This window comes from Ornithorhynchus anatinus, chromosome 7 (assembly GCF_004115215.2).
Source record: "Ornithorhynchus anatinus isolate Pmale09 chromosome 7, mOrnAna1.pri.v4, whole genome shotgun sequence".
NCBI classification, from domain to species: domain Eukaryota; kingdom Metazoa; phylum Chordata; class Mammalia; order Monotremata; family Ornithorhynchidae; genus Ornithorhynchus; species Ornithorhynchus anatinus.
In genome coordinates, this window is record NC_041734.1 from 465,776 (window position 1) to 482,208 (window position 16,433).

Consider the following 16,433-nt stretch of genomic DNA (forward strand, 5'->3'; position numbering starts at 1 on the left):
GGTCAAGGGGCGGGGCCTGACGGTAGGGAGTGGGGGCAGGGGCTGTGGGGGCGGGGCCGGGGGGCAGGAGGCGGGGGCAGGAGGTCCTGGGGCGGGGGCAGGAGGGCCGGGGGCGGGCCCTAAGGGGAGGGGGCGGGGCCTGGAGGTCCGGGGCGGAGCTGGAGACGGAAGCTTGGGCGGCGCAGCTGCACCTGAGGCCCGGGCCGGGCAGGAGCCGGTGGGACCGGACCCGAGCGCACCGCACAGGACCGCACAGGAGAGGAGACGAGAGGACAGGGCCGGGCCGGGCCGGAGGCGGGCGGTGCGAGGCCATGGACGGTGGCGGCGGCGTTGACGGTCGAGGTGAGCGGGGCCGTTGGATGTCCGTCCGTCCGTCCGTCCGGGTCCGGCGGGGCGGGGCGGGGCGGGGCGGTGAGGCTCCGGGCCCGCTCGGCCTCTTGTGTGATGGCCGGAGCTGGGCCCGGGGCCCGGACGGCTCCCGGTCCGGCGGGGGCAGGCCGGACGGAGGCCTGCAGCCCCCTCGGGAGCGGGAGGGAGGGAGGCTCCCCCTCCCCCGGGCTCAGCGCATCCCCTCCCCCTTCTCCGCACGAGGAAACTGAGGCACGGGGAGGAGACGCGGCTTAATCACCGTAAGGAACGACGGTATGTGCTAAGCGCTCACTGTGCGCCCAGCACCACGTGGGGCTCACCGTCTTCATCCCCATTTGACAGTTGGGGAGACTGAGGCACGGGGAGGTGAGGCGGCTCAATAATAATAATAATATAGTATTTGTTAAGCGCTTACGATGGGCCAAGCCCCGTTCCGAGCGCCGGGCTAGATACAAGGTGATCGGGTCGTCCCACGTGGGGCTCACCGTCTTCATCCCCATTTGACAGTTGGGGAGACTGAGGCACGGGGAGGTGAGGCGGCTCAATACTAATAATATAGTATTTGTTAAGCGCTTACGATGGGCCAAGCCCCGTTCCGAGCGCCGGGCTAGATACAAGGTGATCGGGTCGCCCCACGTGGGGCTCACCGTCTTCATCCCCATTTGACAGTTGGGGAGACTGAGGCATTAAGAGGTGACTTAATAATAATAAGTATAGTATTTAAGCGCTTACGATGGGCCAAGCCCAGTTCTAAGCAGCTGATACAAGGTGATCGGTCTAGGCCACGCTCCTTCTCTCGGCCCACTGCGCTCCCAAGTCACATGCGGCGTGGCTCAGTGGGAAGAGCCCGATCTTAGGAGTCAGGGGTCATGGGTTCGAATCCCCGCTCTGCCACTTGTCAGCTGTGTGACCGTGGGCGACTCACTTCGCTTCTCTGGGCCTCAGTGACCTCATCTGGAAAATGGGGATGAAGAAAGACTGTGAGCCCCACGTGGGACAAGCTGCTTACCCTGTATCTCCCCCAGCGCGTAGAACGGTGCTCTGCGCATAGTAAGTGCTTAAAAAATACCGACGTTATTCATTAAAATACCTGATCACCTTGTATCATCCCCAGCGCTTAGTGCTTTGCACACAGTAAGCGCTTAGCAATCGCCATTATTATTGTGCGGGCACGGGCCCAGCCCCCACGCCCGGGACCCGCCCTGGCACGGGTCAACACGTGTGTGCCCACAACTGGGGCACGTGCTCACAGGTAGCCAGGCGGGCGGTGGAGGCGGCCCACAGAGGGACCTGGCCGGGTCCCGGGGCGGCCCCGACCGGGGGAGACCGTCCAGTCCACACCCTCCGCCTTCTCTTCCCAAAGGGGTCGGGGGTCTGGCGGGGGGGTGGGGAGGAGGGGCGGGTCCCTCCGCCATGGACTTTGGCAAGGCGCGGCCTCGTCCGGGCAACCGACGCCACGCCCCCCTCTGCCCCGCGCCCGCTGAGATCGAGCCGGTCGGGCCGCCCGGTCCCCCCGGCGATAATAATAATAATTACGATATCCGTTAAGCGCTGTTCTAAGCGCTGGGGTAGATACCCCCGGTTTTCAGATGAGGTCACTGAGGCACAGAGAAGTGACTCGCCCAAAATCACACAGCAGATGTGACGGAGCGGAATCAGAACCCACGACCTCTGACTCCCCAGCCCGGCCTCTTTCCGCTAAGCCACGCTGCTTCTCGTAATAATGGTACTTAATGTTGGTATTTGTTAAGCGCTTACTATGTGCAGAGCACTGTTCTAAGCGCTGGGGGAGATACAGGGTCATCAGGTTGCCCCACGTGAGGCTCACAATCTTAATCCCCATTTTACAGATGAGGTCACTGAGGCACAGAGAAGTTAAGTGACTTGCCCACAGTCACACAGCTGACAAGTGGTAGAAGGGGGATTCGAACCCATGACCTCCGACTGCCAAGCCCGTGCTCTTTCCACTGAGCCATACAAGTCGATCAGGTTGGACACAGTCCCTGTCGCGCACGGGGCTCACGTTCTCAATCACCATTTTACAGAAGAGGTTATTGAGGCACAGAGAAGTGAAGTGACTTTTCCAAGGTCACACAGCACATCGGTGGCAGAGCTGGGATTAGAACCCATGATCTTCTGATTCCCGGGCCCCTGCTCTACCCGCCGGGCCATGCTGTGTGCCCACACTGGCGGGGATGGGGAGACTGAGGCTGAGAGGGACCCGTCCGGGGTTCCGGGGCAGCAGGGTTCGCCCCCTGGACCACGTGACCTCATCCCGCGCAGCCCAGCCCTTTCCCCACCAGGCCCTTCCCGCTTCCAGACCCGCGGAAGGGAACGTGTCTGCCGATTGGGTTGTGTTGTCCCGAGCGCTTAGTACGGCGCCCCGCCCTCGGCAGCGCTCAATACATTCCATTCATCGATCTGAGTGATGAGCAGCTGGTCCCGGCTGCTTCCCAGGGCCGGAGTGCGCGGTGGGGTCCCGGGGGGTTGGTGGGCGGGGGTCCGGTCAGACGGGGGCTCCGAAGGCGCCGCCGAGGCCGGGGGGCGGCGGGGAGGAAACCCATCCCTCGGGCCCCCGCTGTCTTGCGGTTCTCGTGGCCGGCCAGTAAGTCCGGCCTCGCCCACGCCGGCAAATATTGATAGGAGGGGTGGCGCCCGGGCACGTGCAGCGGGGGCCCAGGCGGTCTGAACACGCCGCCTCCCTGTGCCCATATGCCCCCGTGTCTCCCTGGAAGCGACGTGGCCTAAGGGAAAAAGCACTAATCCCAGTTCTCCCGCTTGCCTTCTGTATGACCTTGGGTAAATCACTTAACTTCTCTGGGCCTCACTTTCCTCACTGGTAAAATGGGTGTGAAATACCTGTTCTCCGTCAGACTCTGGGACGGGGGCCCATCATCCTGTATCTACCCCGGCCGGGGCTTAGTACGGTTCTCGGCCCGTAATGAAAGCTCGAGCGACGACGTCGTTACTCTTACCGCTTAACCGATGCCGTCATCGCGCTTGCCGCCGCGGCCCCGCGGCCCCGCGCCGGCCGCCGCGGCGCCGCGGTCGGGACCCGGGCTCGAACGGAGGCTCGGTGACCGCCACCGCGCTGTCCCCTTGCAACGTCTTCTCAAGGAAGAGCCCACGGGCCCAGGCCTCTTCCCGGAAATCGTCCCGGGACCCGGCGAAGGCCGAGGTTTGGCTGGAGATGGAAGATCCGGGACTCTTCCTTGCTCTCGGAGGGTCCGCCCCAGGCCAGGCAGAGCACGGGGATCGGCCGGGGCCCTCGGGGTCACCACCGGGGCCGGATTCGGTGGCCTTACAGGGCCGTTCCCTGGCATTTTCCGGGCCAGCCTTTCCAGCTTCACCCAAGGTCCTCGCCCGGGCGCCGCTGGGACTTTTGGCAAGAGCGGCCGGAGGCTCCGGGGGTTTCCGAGCGACAGCGGGCCGGGGCCGGGGCAGGGATCGTGGCCGGGACCGGCCTAGACGGCTCCCTCCCCGGCCCCTTCCCCGTTCCCGCCGAGTGCGGGTCGGGGGAGGCCGAGGCCTGGCGTCGGGGCACCGCGGGGCTGCCTGGTCCCCGGCCGTGGCACGGCGGGCGAGGGGGAGGGCGGGTGTGCCGTCCATCTGTCCACCCGGGGCACCGGCAGGCTCCCCCCGCCGTCGACCCGCCCTTCCATCTGCGTCCCCAAGCCCCCGTGAGACTCTCGCCCAGACCGCCCGCCGGCCGGCCCGGTAGAGGCCTGGGAGCGGAGGCTGGGCGTGGGGGAGGCGCGGGCCGACGCGGGAGGGACCCCGGGCCTCCCGGCTGACGGGCACCTGCCCCGACCCCGGGCTGGCTCAGGGGAGGGCGTGCGGCGGGCTCGGAGGGCGGGGGGACGGGGAGGGCCGGCGGGGCCGGCCCAGGGTCTCCGCGACGGCTCTGCCGCCGCCCCCGCCCGTCCCTCCCACCCACCCGGAGACCGGTGGCAGTGGAGGAACCGGCCGGACCGGCCCGGCCGCCGCCGGCCGTCCCGCCGCCGGGATGTCTCCCCTCCCCCTCCGGGCTCCCCCTCTGGGCTTGCGGGACCCGTAGGGGGCGCGGTGGGTGCCACCCCCCCGCAGCCTCCACGGGCCCCGGCGACCCTTGGCCAGGTGGGGCCGTTGGCTGTGGAATCGATCCCAGGGGCCAACCGGTCCAGCCCCCTGCCTCCGGGCAGCAGCGTCTGCGCTTAATAAAATAAAAATGATGGTATTCGTTAAGCGATTACTAGGGGCCAAGCACCGTACTAAGCCCCGGGGTAGATCCGAAGTGTCCCACGTGGGGGCTCACGGTCTTAGTGCCCCGTTTTACAGATGAGGGAACCGAGGCACGGAAAAGTTAAGCCACACAGCTGACGAGTGGCGGAGCGGAGATTAGAACCCACGACCTCTGACGCCCAAGCCCGGGCCCTTTCCACTAGATCCCCACCCCTCCCCGGGCAGCCCATTCCTGGATCTGCCCTCCTGACCGTCGGGGTGGCTCTGCCTCGCGTCCCGCCACGATCCCTCCTGCTGCAGTAGAAACACCCTTTCCATCCTCTGCCCCCAGCTGACCTCCTACCCCGGCCCGCCCCGTCTCCGGGGCCGAGGGGGTGCTGGATTTCTGGCCCGGGAGGGGGGCGAGCGTCCCGTGCCTCGTCACTCTGGGGGAGTCGGGGAGGGAAAGGGGAGAGTCTGGGATGGAGAGGGACGAGTCGAGGGCGTCGGGTTTCGGGCCGGACTCCGGCCGGCGCCGAGCTGGCAAACCTCGAGGCCTCGGCTCCCGCCTGGGAGGACTCGACTCTCGCGGCCTCGGCTCCGGCCCGGGAGAGCTCGACCTTGCCGGAGGCCGGGAAGGGTCCCCCTCCTCCCAGGGGCCGCCGAGGCCGAAGTCCACGGGCTTCCACTCTCCTCCTACTGCCCAGGAAGCGGCGGGGGAGGGCGGCTCCCGAGGGGCGGCGGGATGGCTGCCGCCGGGGGGTGGGGGGAGGAGCGGGAGTCCCCGGGGGGGGGGGGGCGGGGGGTGGACGCCGCAGCCCAGAGAGGCTCACCGGTCAGGGCAGCCCCTTCCTCCCTTCCCCGCTTCCACCGAGCAGGACGGAGGCCGACTAGCCGCCCCCGAGCTCTGGCCTGCCTCGTCCTGCCCCTCGGACGTTCCGGCCCCCCGCCCCTCACCACTCCAGGCTTCCCCGGCAGGTGCCCCTTCCCGGGATCGCCCTCCCCACCCCTGCCAGACCGACGCCCTGGTCGTTGAGGAGGAGCCCGGGGTGGCTCGGGGCGGGGAAGGGGGGTAGGCGGCATCGCCGCCCCTCTCGGCCGGACCCTCGCCCCGCGTCCGACCCCCTGACCCCCCCCGTCCCCACCCCCAGACCTGTTGAGGGACGAATCGCTGCTGGAGGAGGGAGAAGACGCGGCTGCCTCCGTCGGGACCGGCGAGACCCTGTCGCAGCAGGAACGGGAGGAGCTGAGGAAAGAACTCGCCAAGGTGACGGGCCCCGGGGTCCGGGTCCCCCGACCCGGCCCGGCCCGGCCCCCGGTTCCCATCCCAGCCCTCCGTCCCGGCCCAGCCCGACCCCAGGGGACTGGGGGGAGGGGGTCCCGGGCCGGTCAGACAAGGCCGAATCCAGACCCTGAGTCCGGCCCCGCCGGCTCAGTCACGGTACCTTCTCGTAGGGGCCTACTGCCCCGGCGGAAACAGCGTGGCTTGTTGGGGGGAGGGCGTCCCGGGGCGTATGGCGTCTCCCCCGCTGCCGCCATGATGGCTGGTCGCGAACTTCTCTGCCCCGGTGCCCGGGGCCTGACCCCCGCTGACTTCCACTGCGCCCGGCCAGGTGGAGGAGGAGATCCAGACGCTCTCTCAGGTGCTGGCGGCCAAGGAGAAGCGGCTGGCGGACATCAAGAGGCAGCTGGGGGTCAGCTCGCTGCAGGAGCTGCGGCAGAACCTCTCCGAGGCCTGGCAGGACGTGACCGCCACCACCGCGTACGTCCCCTTCCCGGTGGGGTCGGGGGAGATCCCTGCCTCGTCCCCGAGCCCCCCTCCCTCTGCTCCCCGCACACAGGCCTGGGACAGAGCGCACCCACCCCCGGCCCGGTCTCCGGCGGGGTGGGGGGTGGGGGGGCGCCTCACGGGGGTCCGGGTCCCGTGGGCACGAGGTCAGGGTGCCGCGTCCTCTTCTCCGGGTACACCCAAAGTGGCCGGCGAGAGCCGGCACTCGGCCTCGTCTACGGGGCGGGGCCCGGACGGAGGGTCGGGGGACGGGAGCTGTGCCCGGACCCTCGAGTCCAGGAGCGTGGAAGGAGGGAAGCTGGGGGGACACAGTCGGGGCCACGGCCCGAGGCCCGCTCATCTAGGCCGGTGAGGGGGTCGGCGGGGGGCTGCCTTCGGTCGCCCCGGACGGAAGGGGAGCCTGATGCAGACTGACCCGCCCCGCTCCTCTCCCCGGGTACCTTCAGGTACAAGAGGACGTCCGAAACGCTCTCTCAAGCTGGACAGAAGGCCTCGGCCGCCTTCTCGTCCGTCGGTTCGGTCATCACCAAAAAGCTGGAAGACGTGAGGTACGTGGTCTCGGCCGACCGGCCGTGGGGTCGGGGGCGGCAATCCGTGGCTCGTGCTGTTCCCGGCGCCCGGGGCCTTCCTCTTTGGGCCGACGATGGCCAGGCCCCCGGGCACGCGGAGGGCGAGACCTCGCCGTCGGGAACGGTTCTGGGCCATCTCTTGGGACCGTCCACTTTCCCACGGAAACGGTCTCGGCGTCGGGAACGCCGGGCCGGCTGTGCTGTGCTGGTCGCTTCTGAGCGCGGATGACCCGGGCGTCGCCATTCGTGCCCCCCGCGGCCCGAGAGGGCTCGGGCAGTAGGCCGCCGGTGCTCGGTGTCCTTCGGTGCCAGGCGGCTGGCATCTCCCATCTGCCTTCGGGCCCCGTCCGTCACCCTCGCCCGTGACCCTCGCCGCCCATCTCATCACCCGCCCTGCCATCCTGACCCTCACCACCCGCCTCGCCGCCCGCCCCGTTGCGTGGCCCTGCCACCCACCCCGGGAGCTTGGCCGGCCGCTTCGGGCTGTGATTAGTGTGCACGAGTGTTGGCCGCGTCTCCTGGTGTCTGTGCTTGGCGGGGGGCGGGGGCCGTGAATCTTTACGGGTAGTGCCTCCTGGGCTGTGGTTTGAAGGCCTTCACCTTGGGGTGCCCCGAGAGGGCGAGGCGCCCCCCCCTCCCCCCCCCCGGCCCCCATTCTCACGTCTCGTGACGCGAGACCTTCCCGGGCCGGGCCGTGGGGCCGTGGGGCCCGAGCCAGTCACCTCAGCTTCCTCCTTTCTCTCCTGACGCTTCCGCGGCTCCCTGCAGGGCGCAGGCCTTGGCGCCGTCCTTTAGGTAAGCGGAGCCGGGCGGGCGGAGGGGCCCGAGGGAGGGCCCGAGGCTCCCCCGCCCCCAGAGAGCTGGAACCTACCCTCTCGGAGCCGAGCCGGTGCTGGAGCCCCGCCCCGGTCCGGAGGGATCGCGCTTATGCCCGCTGGGTGGGGCGGAGCCGGACGGCCCGCTGCCCCGGACGCTCCCCCGCTCCGCCTGGCCCCCAGCAGCGCTCTGGTGCTCTGCTCCGCTCCGCGTCCCTCGGGGTCCCGGGTCGGGGGGAGAGGGACGACTCAAAGGCACGGTCCGGGAGGTGGGAGGCCCCGGCCCCCGAGGACAGGCGGGGTGGGTCCAGGGCGTTGAATGGGGACTCGCGGCCTCGCCAGGATCCCCGACCCTCCCTGGTCTACCCATCCCCGGATAAGCGGGTGGTTCAGACGGGCTGGAAAAGGTCCCGGCGCAGTGGAGGTCGTCTGGGAAGGGGCGGTTTCCTACCTTGTTAGGTTCAGCGGGTCGCCGCGGGGAGGGGAGCGGGAGCCGGATCTTGGGGCGGGCAGGACGAGGGGTCGCCGAGGCGGTTCCCCGGGAAGCAACCGGCCCCGAGTCCCCGCCGGCTCACCACGGGTCCTCGGTGCCGATCCGGTGCCCCGTTTGACTTGGCATCGCCCGACGGGGAATCGATTCCCGGCCCGGGAGCGCCCCGGAGGGGGGGACAAACCGGACTGCGGCCCGATGCGGGCCTGGGAGGGCGGCCCCGGGATCGGCGTGGACTTCCCCACCGGCCGGCCCACATTTCCGGGAAAACGGGCAGGGTTTTACGACCCGTCCATCCATCGTGGCACTCACTGTCCGCGGCACACTGTACCGAGCGCTTGGCACGATAGGTTAATCCGTTAGATTTGGTAGACGCAATCCCTGCCCTCGAGGAGTTTCCGGTCTAGTGCCGAGCTAATGGCGTTTCTGTCTTTCCTTCACGCTGCGCCCCAGCATCCGCTCCATCCAGCACTCAATTAGCATGCCCGCCATGAGGTAAGCCGAGCCGCGTCGTCGTCGGCCAGTCGGACTCCAGGCTCGGGCCCGGCTCCAGCTCGCCCGCTCCGGGGGAGCGGGAGGCCGGAGAGGCCCCCGGCAGGCTCGGACGTCCCTGTCGGTCTTTACTGAATGGCGACGGCCCATTCGGTGCTCACTCTGTGCTGGGAGGGGGAAGCGGGCCATCAGATCGGACCCGGCCTCCGCGGGACCCCCAGCCCCGCGTGACCCCCTGCATGAACTCACGGGAGCCCCTCCTGCAAAACCCCACCTCAGGGGCGCTGTCTTCAGCCCGACACTGCCGCCGCAGCGTTTGCCAGTGGCGGCCGCGGCGCCGGGGGCCGCCGGGGGGGCCGGGAAGCCGACCCTGGGTGGGCCTCGGCCGATAGTGGTCTCTGGACCTGGGACCTTTCGCCCGAGTGACAGTTATGGGGTCTTGATGATAATTATTAAATAATGGCATTCGTTAAACACTTACCGTGTGTCAAGCGCTGCCGCTGGCTCGAGCGCCGGGGTAGAGACGACTAAATCAGGTCGCGATCCTTGTTCCACATGAAGATCCCAGTTTAGAAAGGGGAAGCGGCGTGGCCCAAGTAGAAAGAACATGGTCCTGGGAGTCAGAAGGACCTGGGTTCTAATCCCAGCTCTGGTAAATGCTTGCTGGGTGACCTTGGGCCAGTCACTGCTCCGTGCCTCAGTTTCCTGAACTGTAAAATGGGGATTAAATACCAAAAAAAAAGAAAAAGCACTGAATTTTCATTTGACAGATGAGGAAACTGGGGCACAGAGAATAATAATAATAATAATACTTGTTAAGTGCTTACTGCGTGCCGGGCACTCAACTAAGCGCTGGGATGGATCCAAGCAAATGGGGTTGGACGCAGTCGCTGTCCCAGGTGGGGCTCAGCGTCTCAAATCCCCATTTGACAGATGAGGGAACCGAGGCCCAGAGAAGTGAAGTGACTTGCCTTGGGTCACAGAGCTGATTAAGTGGCGGAGCTGGGATTAGAACCCATGACCTTCTGACTCCCAAACCCGCGCTCTGCCCACTAAGCCGGAGAAACGACTCGCCCCAGATCACAGAAGGCCGATTGGAAGCCGGATCCTCTGCCGCTTAGGCCAGTGCTCTTTCCACCAGGCCCCCCCGCCTTCTCCTATGACGGGGGCTTGCTCGCCCTCCGTCGTCCCCTTCAGCTCTGAAGAGTCCAGGCTCTGACCCGAATTTAGGAAAATGTCGAGAACCAGCTGCCCTTTACACAACAGGGGTGCGATTTATTCATCAATAGTATTTAAGCACCGAGCACTGGGAGGGGACCGTAAAGCTAGTAGACACAATCTCTGCTCTCCAGGGGTTTACGGTCTACTCTGTGCAGAGCACTGCGCTGAGCACTTGAGAGAGGACAAGAGAGTCAGTAGACACAATCTCTGCTGTCACGGAGTTTACGGTCTGCGTGCGGAGCGCCGACCTTAGCCCTGGGGAGGGTGCGGTGGAGTTCGCAGTCACGAAGCCTGCCTTCTAGTAATACTGTTGGTATCTGTTAAGCGCTTACTATGTGCAGAGCACTGTTCTAAGCGCTGGGGGAGATCCGGGGTCATCGGGTGGTCCCACGTGAGGCTCACGGGTAATCCCCATTTTCCAGATGAGGTCACTGAGGCCCAGAGAAGTGAAGTGACTCGCCCTCAGTCACACAGCTGACGAGTGGCAGAGCCGGGAGTCGAACCCATGACCTCTGACTCCGAAGCCCAAGCTCTTTCCACCGAGCCACGCTAGGAGCTTAGGGTCTTGTGGGGGAGACAGACGCTACGATAAATTACGAGGAAGAAGGAAAGGAGATGCGGCGTGAATTCCTGCTTCAGTAATAGGATGCTTGAAGGGTCAGGAGCAAGTCACACCTGAGCTAATCCTTGCTAAGCGCTTACTATATTCACTCACTCATTCAATAGTATTTACTGAGCGCTTACTATGTGCAGAGCACCGTACTGAGCGCTTGGAATGTAAAAATCGGGAACAGAGACGGTCCCTGCCCTCTGACGGGCTTACAGTCGAATCGGGGGAGACGGACAGACGAGAACGATGGCAATAAACAGAATCGAAGGGAAGGGCATCTCATTAAAACAATAGCAAATAAATAGAATCGGGGCGACGGTACATCTCATTGGCAGAATAAATAGGGCGACGAAGATCTGTGCAGTCGAGCGGACGAGTACGGTGCCGAGGGGATGGGACGGGAGAGGGGGAGGAGCAGAGGGAGAGGGGGGAGAAGAGGGATTAGCTGTGGAGAGGTGAGGGCGGGGTAGAGGGAGCAGAGGGAAAAGGGGAGCTCAGTACTATATGCCAGGTACTGTTCTAAGCACTGAAGTAGATGCAGTTTGATCCCACATGAGGCTCTCACTCTTAATCCTCATTTTACCCATGGGGTAACTGAGGCCCAGCAAAGTGAACCGGGTTGCCCAGGGTCACACGGCAGGCGGGGCCTGAAAGGGCTTCACTGTGGCCCATTCATTCATTCAATAGTATTTATTGAGCGCTTACTATGCGCAGGGCACTGTACCAAGCGCTTGGAATGTGCATTTCGGCAACAGAGAGAGAGACGACCCCTGCCCAATAACGGGCTCACAGAGTGTGAAGTGGTAAATAGCCAGCCTCGTGTCCGGCCAGTCGCCCTAGTATGCGCCTAGGAGCCAGCGGGCACCGGACTAGACCGTTGAATAACTGCTCTTCCACTGAGAGCCACATCTCTATTCTGGTCTTTTCTTTTTTCTTTCTTTGATGGCATTTTTTAAGTGCTTACTATATGCCGGCATTGTACGTTGTAACTGTATATATTTCCACTACCCTATTTATTTTGTTAATGAAATGTACATCGCCCCGATTCTATTTAGTCGCCATCGGTTTTTACGAGATGTTCTTCCCCTCGACTCTGTTTATCGCCATCGTGCTCGTCCGTCCGTCTCCCCCGATCAGACCGTGCGCCCGGTCGAACGGCGGGGACCGTCTCTATCTGTTGCCGACTTGTTCATTCCAAGCGCTTAGTACAATGCTCTGCACATAATAAGCGCTCAATAAATACTATTGAATGAATACTAGGCGCTAGGATAGATGGAAGCTAATCGGGTCGGAGACAGTCCCAGTCCCACGTGGTTCACAGTCTTAATCCCCATTTTATCGATAAGGTGACTGAGGCCCAGAGAGGTGACACGACTGGCCCAGTGTCACACAGTGTACAAGTGGCAGAACCAGGATTGGAACCGAGGTCCTTGTGGCCCCCAGCCGGGCCCGTGCTCTCTCCACCAGGCCACGCTGCTTCTCTCCCCAAAGCTCACCCCTTGCTTTCCCCTCTTCCTCCAGGAACTCTCCTACTTTCAAATCCTTTGAAGAAAAGGTGGAAACCTTGAAGGTAAGCAAACCCCAGGGTGAAACTTGGGCCCTTCCCTGGGGCCTGGGAGGCGTCCCAGGGGAAAGACCAGGGGCCGGCGGCCGTGGAGATGATGGAAAGAGAGACCCAAACAGGGCATCTCCGGGCCGCCGGTCCCGACCGCAGACCCCAGACGGCGTATTCTCCCCAGGAAAGGCATTCATTCATTCAATCGATCGTATTTCCTGAGCGCTTACGGTGCGCAGAGCGCTGTAATAAGCACTTGGAGAGGACAATTTAGCAACAGATAGAGACAATCCCTACGCAACAACAGGCTCACAGTGTAGAACTCCTTTCCCTTATGGCTTTTTTTTTTTATGGTACTTAAGAGCCGACTCTATGCCAAGCAGTATACTCAATGCTAGAAGAGATACAAGATAATCAGGTTCGACATTGCCTCTGTCCACATGAGCCTCATGGTCTTAGTAGGAGAGATTAGGGGTTTACTCCCCGTTTAGGCACTTGGTACGGTGCTCTGCACACAGTAGGCACTCGATAAATACGGTGGACTGAATACAGATGAGGAAACAGAGGTCCAGAGGAGTTAAGTGAATTGCCCAAGGTCACGCAACCGAAAAGTGGCGGAGCTGACATTGTGACCCAGGTCCGCCGACTCCTGGGCCCACGCTCTTTCCGCTAGACCACACTGCTTCCCCGGGGGGGAGCTTGTTTGCGCTGGGGGAGGCGGGCGGGCGTTGCCGCGGTCCCCCGGAGGGCGGACGGGGCTGGACCTGGGGGCTCCCCGGGGGTCCCCACCGCTGGGATGGGCGTCGAGGAGGGTCCGACCTCTCTGTCCTTCTCAAGTCGAAGGTCGGGGGCCCCAAGCCCGGCGGAGGAGACTTCGGAGAAGTCTTGAACTCCACGGCCAACGCCAGCGCCCCGCCTCCCGAGCCCGTCCCCGAGCAGCCCCGGGAGGGCCAGTGAACCCCCGCCCTGCCCCCGTCCCGCCGGCTCCTGCCTCGCCGCCGGACGCCGCCCACCGCATCGGGGCAGGGCCTCGGGCGGGAGCTTCACCGGACCGGACCGCGCGCTTTCATTCCGCTCGATGTTCACGCCACGAAGCAGCTTGTGTGTGTGGGTTTGATTCTCCTGGACATTAAAGAGTGGTGTGTGGTCCTGGTCTGTGTGGTTTTCTTGGCGGGGCAACACCCGTTAAACACGTTCTAGGGGTCCTGCCGTGGGGCTCGGCCTCAAGTGAAAGCAAGGGTCCGGAGAAGTGCTGCGGGGGCCTCTGTGGACCCCCGGCTTTGGGTCGTTAGAGGAATTAGGGTTTGGAGAGGGGACAGTCAGGATGGTGGAGGGGCTGTGTGGCAGGGGAGAGTGAGAGATGGATCGAGTTGGGCTTGTTGGATGGTCTGTGGTAGGACACTGAGGGACAGTTCACAGAAGGGGAGTCGGGCTCTCGATGGTCCTGCTGGGGGCCACGTGAGGAAGAATTAGGGGTGGAGAAGGGAAAGATGATAATAATTGTGGTATTTAAGCACTTAATATGGGTCAGGCTGCGTACCGAGGGCCGGGTAAATACAAGCTCAGCGGATCAGAAACAGTCTCTGTCACACAGTGAGGTCTGTGGGCCAAGTAAAAGGGGAGGACAGATATTGCGTCCCTTTTTACGGAAGAGGAAACTGAGTTACGAAAAAGTTAATAACTTCCCCAAGCTTATACAGCAGGCAAGTGGCAGAGACAAGATGAGAACCCAAAGCCGCTGACGCCCGGGCCGGACGCTTTCCACTCAGAAACAGTGCTCCGCTATCGTGTGAGCGCCTACAGGCTGCAGAGTACTCCCCCGATTAGACCGTAAGCCCGTCAAAGGGCAGGGACCGTCTCTATCTGTTACCGACTTGTCCATTCCAAGCGCTTAGTCCAGTGCTCTGCACATAGTAAGCGCTCAATAAATACTACTGAATGAATGAATCAAGCAGAGCAAGCAGCATGCCCTAGTGGAAAGCGCACAGGCCTGGGAGTCAGCGGTGGTGGGTTCTAATCCCAGCTCTGCCACACGTATGCCGTACGACCTCGGGCGAGTCGCTTAACTTCTCTGCGTCTCCGTTACTTCATCTGCAAAATGGGCATCAAATTGCGAGCCCCATGAGGGGCAAGGACTGTGTCCAACTTGATTACGTCCTACCTGCCCCCGCGCTGAGAACTGTGCTTGGCACATAGTAAGCGCTTAAATGCCACAATAATTATTATTAAGCACCTGGGAGGCTGTGCTAATAGGCAGCCTGACTGATGGACAGACACACTCCCCCACTTCGAGTTCACAGGGAAGCAGCGATGGCTGATAATCAAGAGAGAAGCAGCGTGACTTAGTGGGAAGAGCCCGGGTTTGGGAGTCAGAGGACCTGGGTTCTAATCCCAGCTCCGCCGCTTGTCAGCTGTGTGACCTGGGGCAGACCGCTTCACGTCTCTGGGCCTCAGTTCCCTCATCTGTCAAATGGGAATGAAGACCGGGAGCCCCACGTGGGACTGGGCCTGATCACCCTGTATCCACCCCAGTGCTTAGAACAGTGCTCTGCACATAGTAAGCGCTTAACAATTACCAACATTATTACTATTATTCATTCATTCATTCATTCAGTAGTATTTATTGAGTGCTTACTATGTGCACAGCAAAAGCCTGTGAGCCCCACGGGGGACAACCTGATGACCTTGCATCCTGCCCCCCCCCCAGAGCTTAGAAGAAGAAGAAGAAAGAAAAATGGTATTTATTAAGCGCTTACTATGTGCCGAGCACTGTTCTAAGCGCTGGGGTAGACACGGGGGAATCGGGTTGTCCCACGTGGGGCTCACAGTCTTAATCCCCATTTTACAGATGAGGTGACTGAGGCACAGAGAAGTTAAGTGACTTGCCCAAAGTCACACAGCTAAGTGGCCGAGCTGGGATTCGAACCCATGAACTCTGACTCCAAAGCCCGTGCTCGTTCCACTGAGCCACGCTGCTTGCTTGGCACGCAGTAAGCGCCTAACGAATACCACCATTAATTAATTGGAGAAGCAGCGTGGCTCAGTGGAAAACAGCCCGGGCTTGGGAGTCAGAGGTCATGGGTTCGCATCCCAGCCCTGCCACTTGTCAGCTGGGTGACTGTGGGCCAGTCACTTCACTTCTCTGGGCCTCAGTTCCCTCCTCTGTAAAATGGGACTGTGAGCACCACGTGGGACAACCTGATGACCCTGTTTCTCCCCGCAGCGCTTAGAACAGTGCTCTGCAGACAGTAAGCGCTTACAAACACCATTATTATTATCATGAAGCCTGTGAGCCCCACATGGGACCTGATGACCCTGCATCTCCCCCAGCGCTTAGAACAGTGCTCTGCAAAGAGTAAGCGCTTAACAAATACCAACATTATTATTATGAAGGCCGTGAGCCCCACGTGGGACAACCTGATGACCTTGCATCCCCCCCCAGCGCTTGGAACAGTGCTTGGCACACAGTTCCAACATTACCAACATTATTATTATGAAGGCCGTGAGCCCCACGGGGGGCAACCTGATGACCTTGCATCCCCCCCAGCGCTTGGAACAGTGCTTGGCACACAGTTCTAACATTACCAACATTATTATTATGAAGGCCGTGAGCCCCACGGGGGGGGCAACCTGATGACCCTGCATCTCCCCCAGCGCTTAGAACAGTGCTCTGCACCTAGTAAGCACTTAACAAACACCAACATTATTAGTATTCTCTGGGCCTCAGTTCCCTCATCTGTAAAATGGGGATGAAGACTGTGAGCCCCACGTGGGACAACCTGATTCCCCTGTGTCTACCCCAGCGCTTAGAACAGTGCTCTGCACATAGTAAGCGCTTAATACCAACATTATTATTATGAAGCCTGTGAGCTCCACGTGCGACCTGAGGACCCCGTCTCTCCCCCAGCGCTTAGAACAGTGCTCTGCACCTAGGAAGCGCTTAACAAATACCAACATTATTATTATTCTCTGTGCCTCAGTGACCTCATCTAGCAAATGGGGATTAACTGTGAGCCCCACGAGGGACAACCTGATTCCCCTGTGTCCCTCCCAGCGCTTAGAACAGTGCTCTGCACATAGTAAGCGCTTAACAAACACCAACATTATTATTAGTATTCTCTGGGCCTCAGTTTCCTCATCTGTCAAGCGGGGATGAAGCCTGTGAGCCTCCCGTGGGCCAACCTGATGACCCTGCATCTCCCCCAGCGCTTAGAACAGTGCTCTGCACAGAGTTAGGTGCTTAATAAATACCCACATTATTATTAACGGTGCTCTGCACGTAGTAAGCGCTCAATAAATACTACTGAATGAATGAATGAATAA

General features: G+C 62.2%; 1 protein-coding gene across 3 annotated transcripts; it reads left to right on the top strand.

The window, feature by feature from the left end:
* The first annotated feature begins 143 nt into the window (after positions 1–143).
* On the top strand, positions 144–13,263 carry TPD52 (tumor protein D52). 3 transcript variants are annotated; one of them, XM_029068817.2, is made up of 8 exons: positions 144–342; positions 5,721–5,836; positions 6,183–6,331; positions 6,805–6,906; positions 7,696–7,722; positions 8,686–8,727; positions 12,077–12,125; positions 12,948–13,263. In XM_029068817.2, the coding sequence occupies exons 1-8, from the start codon at positions 312–314 to the stop codon at positions 13,065–13,067; spliced, it is 636 nt and encodes a 211-aa protein (XP_028924650.1). In that variant the 5' UTR covers positions 144–311; the 3' UTR covers positions 13,068–13,263. The 3 variants fall into 3 exon arrangements, with proteins under 3 accessions (XP_028924650.1, XP_028924651.1, XP_028924653.1); XM_029068818.2 differs by lacking the exon at positions 7,696–7,722; XM_029068820.2 differs by lacking the exons at positions 7,696–7,722; positions 8,686–8,727 and having other exon boundaries at positions 146–342.
* Positions 13,264–16,433: the final 3,170 nt, after the last annotated feature.

Excerpts from the sequence above, each read along its gene's own strand:
- TPD52 (XM_029068817.2), top strand. The coding sequence starts at position 312 with ATGGACGGTGGCGGCGGCGTTGACGGTCGAG. Across the intron at positions 6,332-6,804 it reads GACGTGACCGCCACCACCGC|GTACAAGAGGACGTCCGAAA; the intron begins GTACGTCCCCTT and ends GGGTACCTTCAG. Across the intron at positions 12,126-12,947 it reads AAAAGGTGGAAACCTTGAAG|TCGAAGGTCGGGGGCCCCAA; the intron begins GTAAGCAAACCC and ends GTCCTTCTCAAG.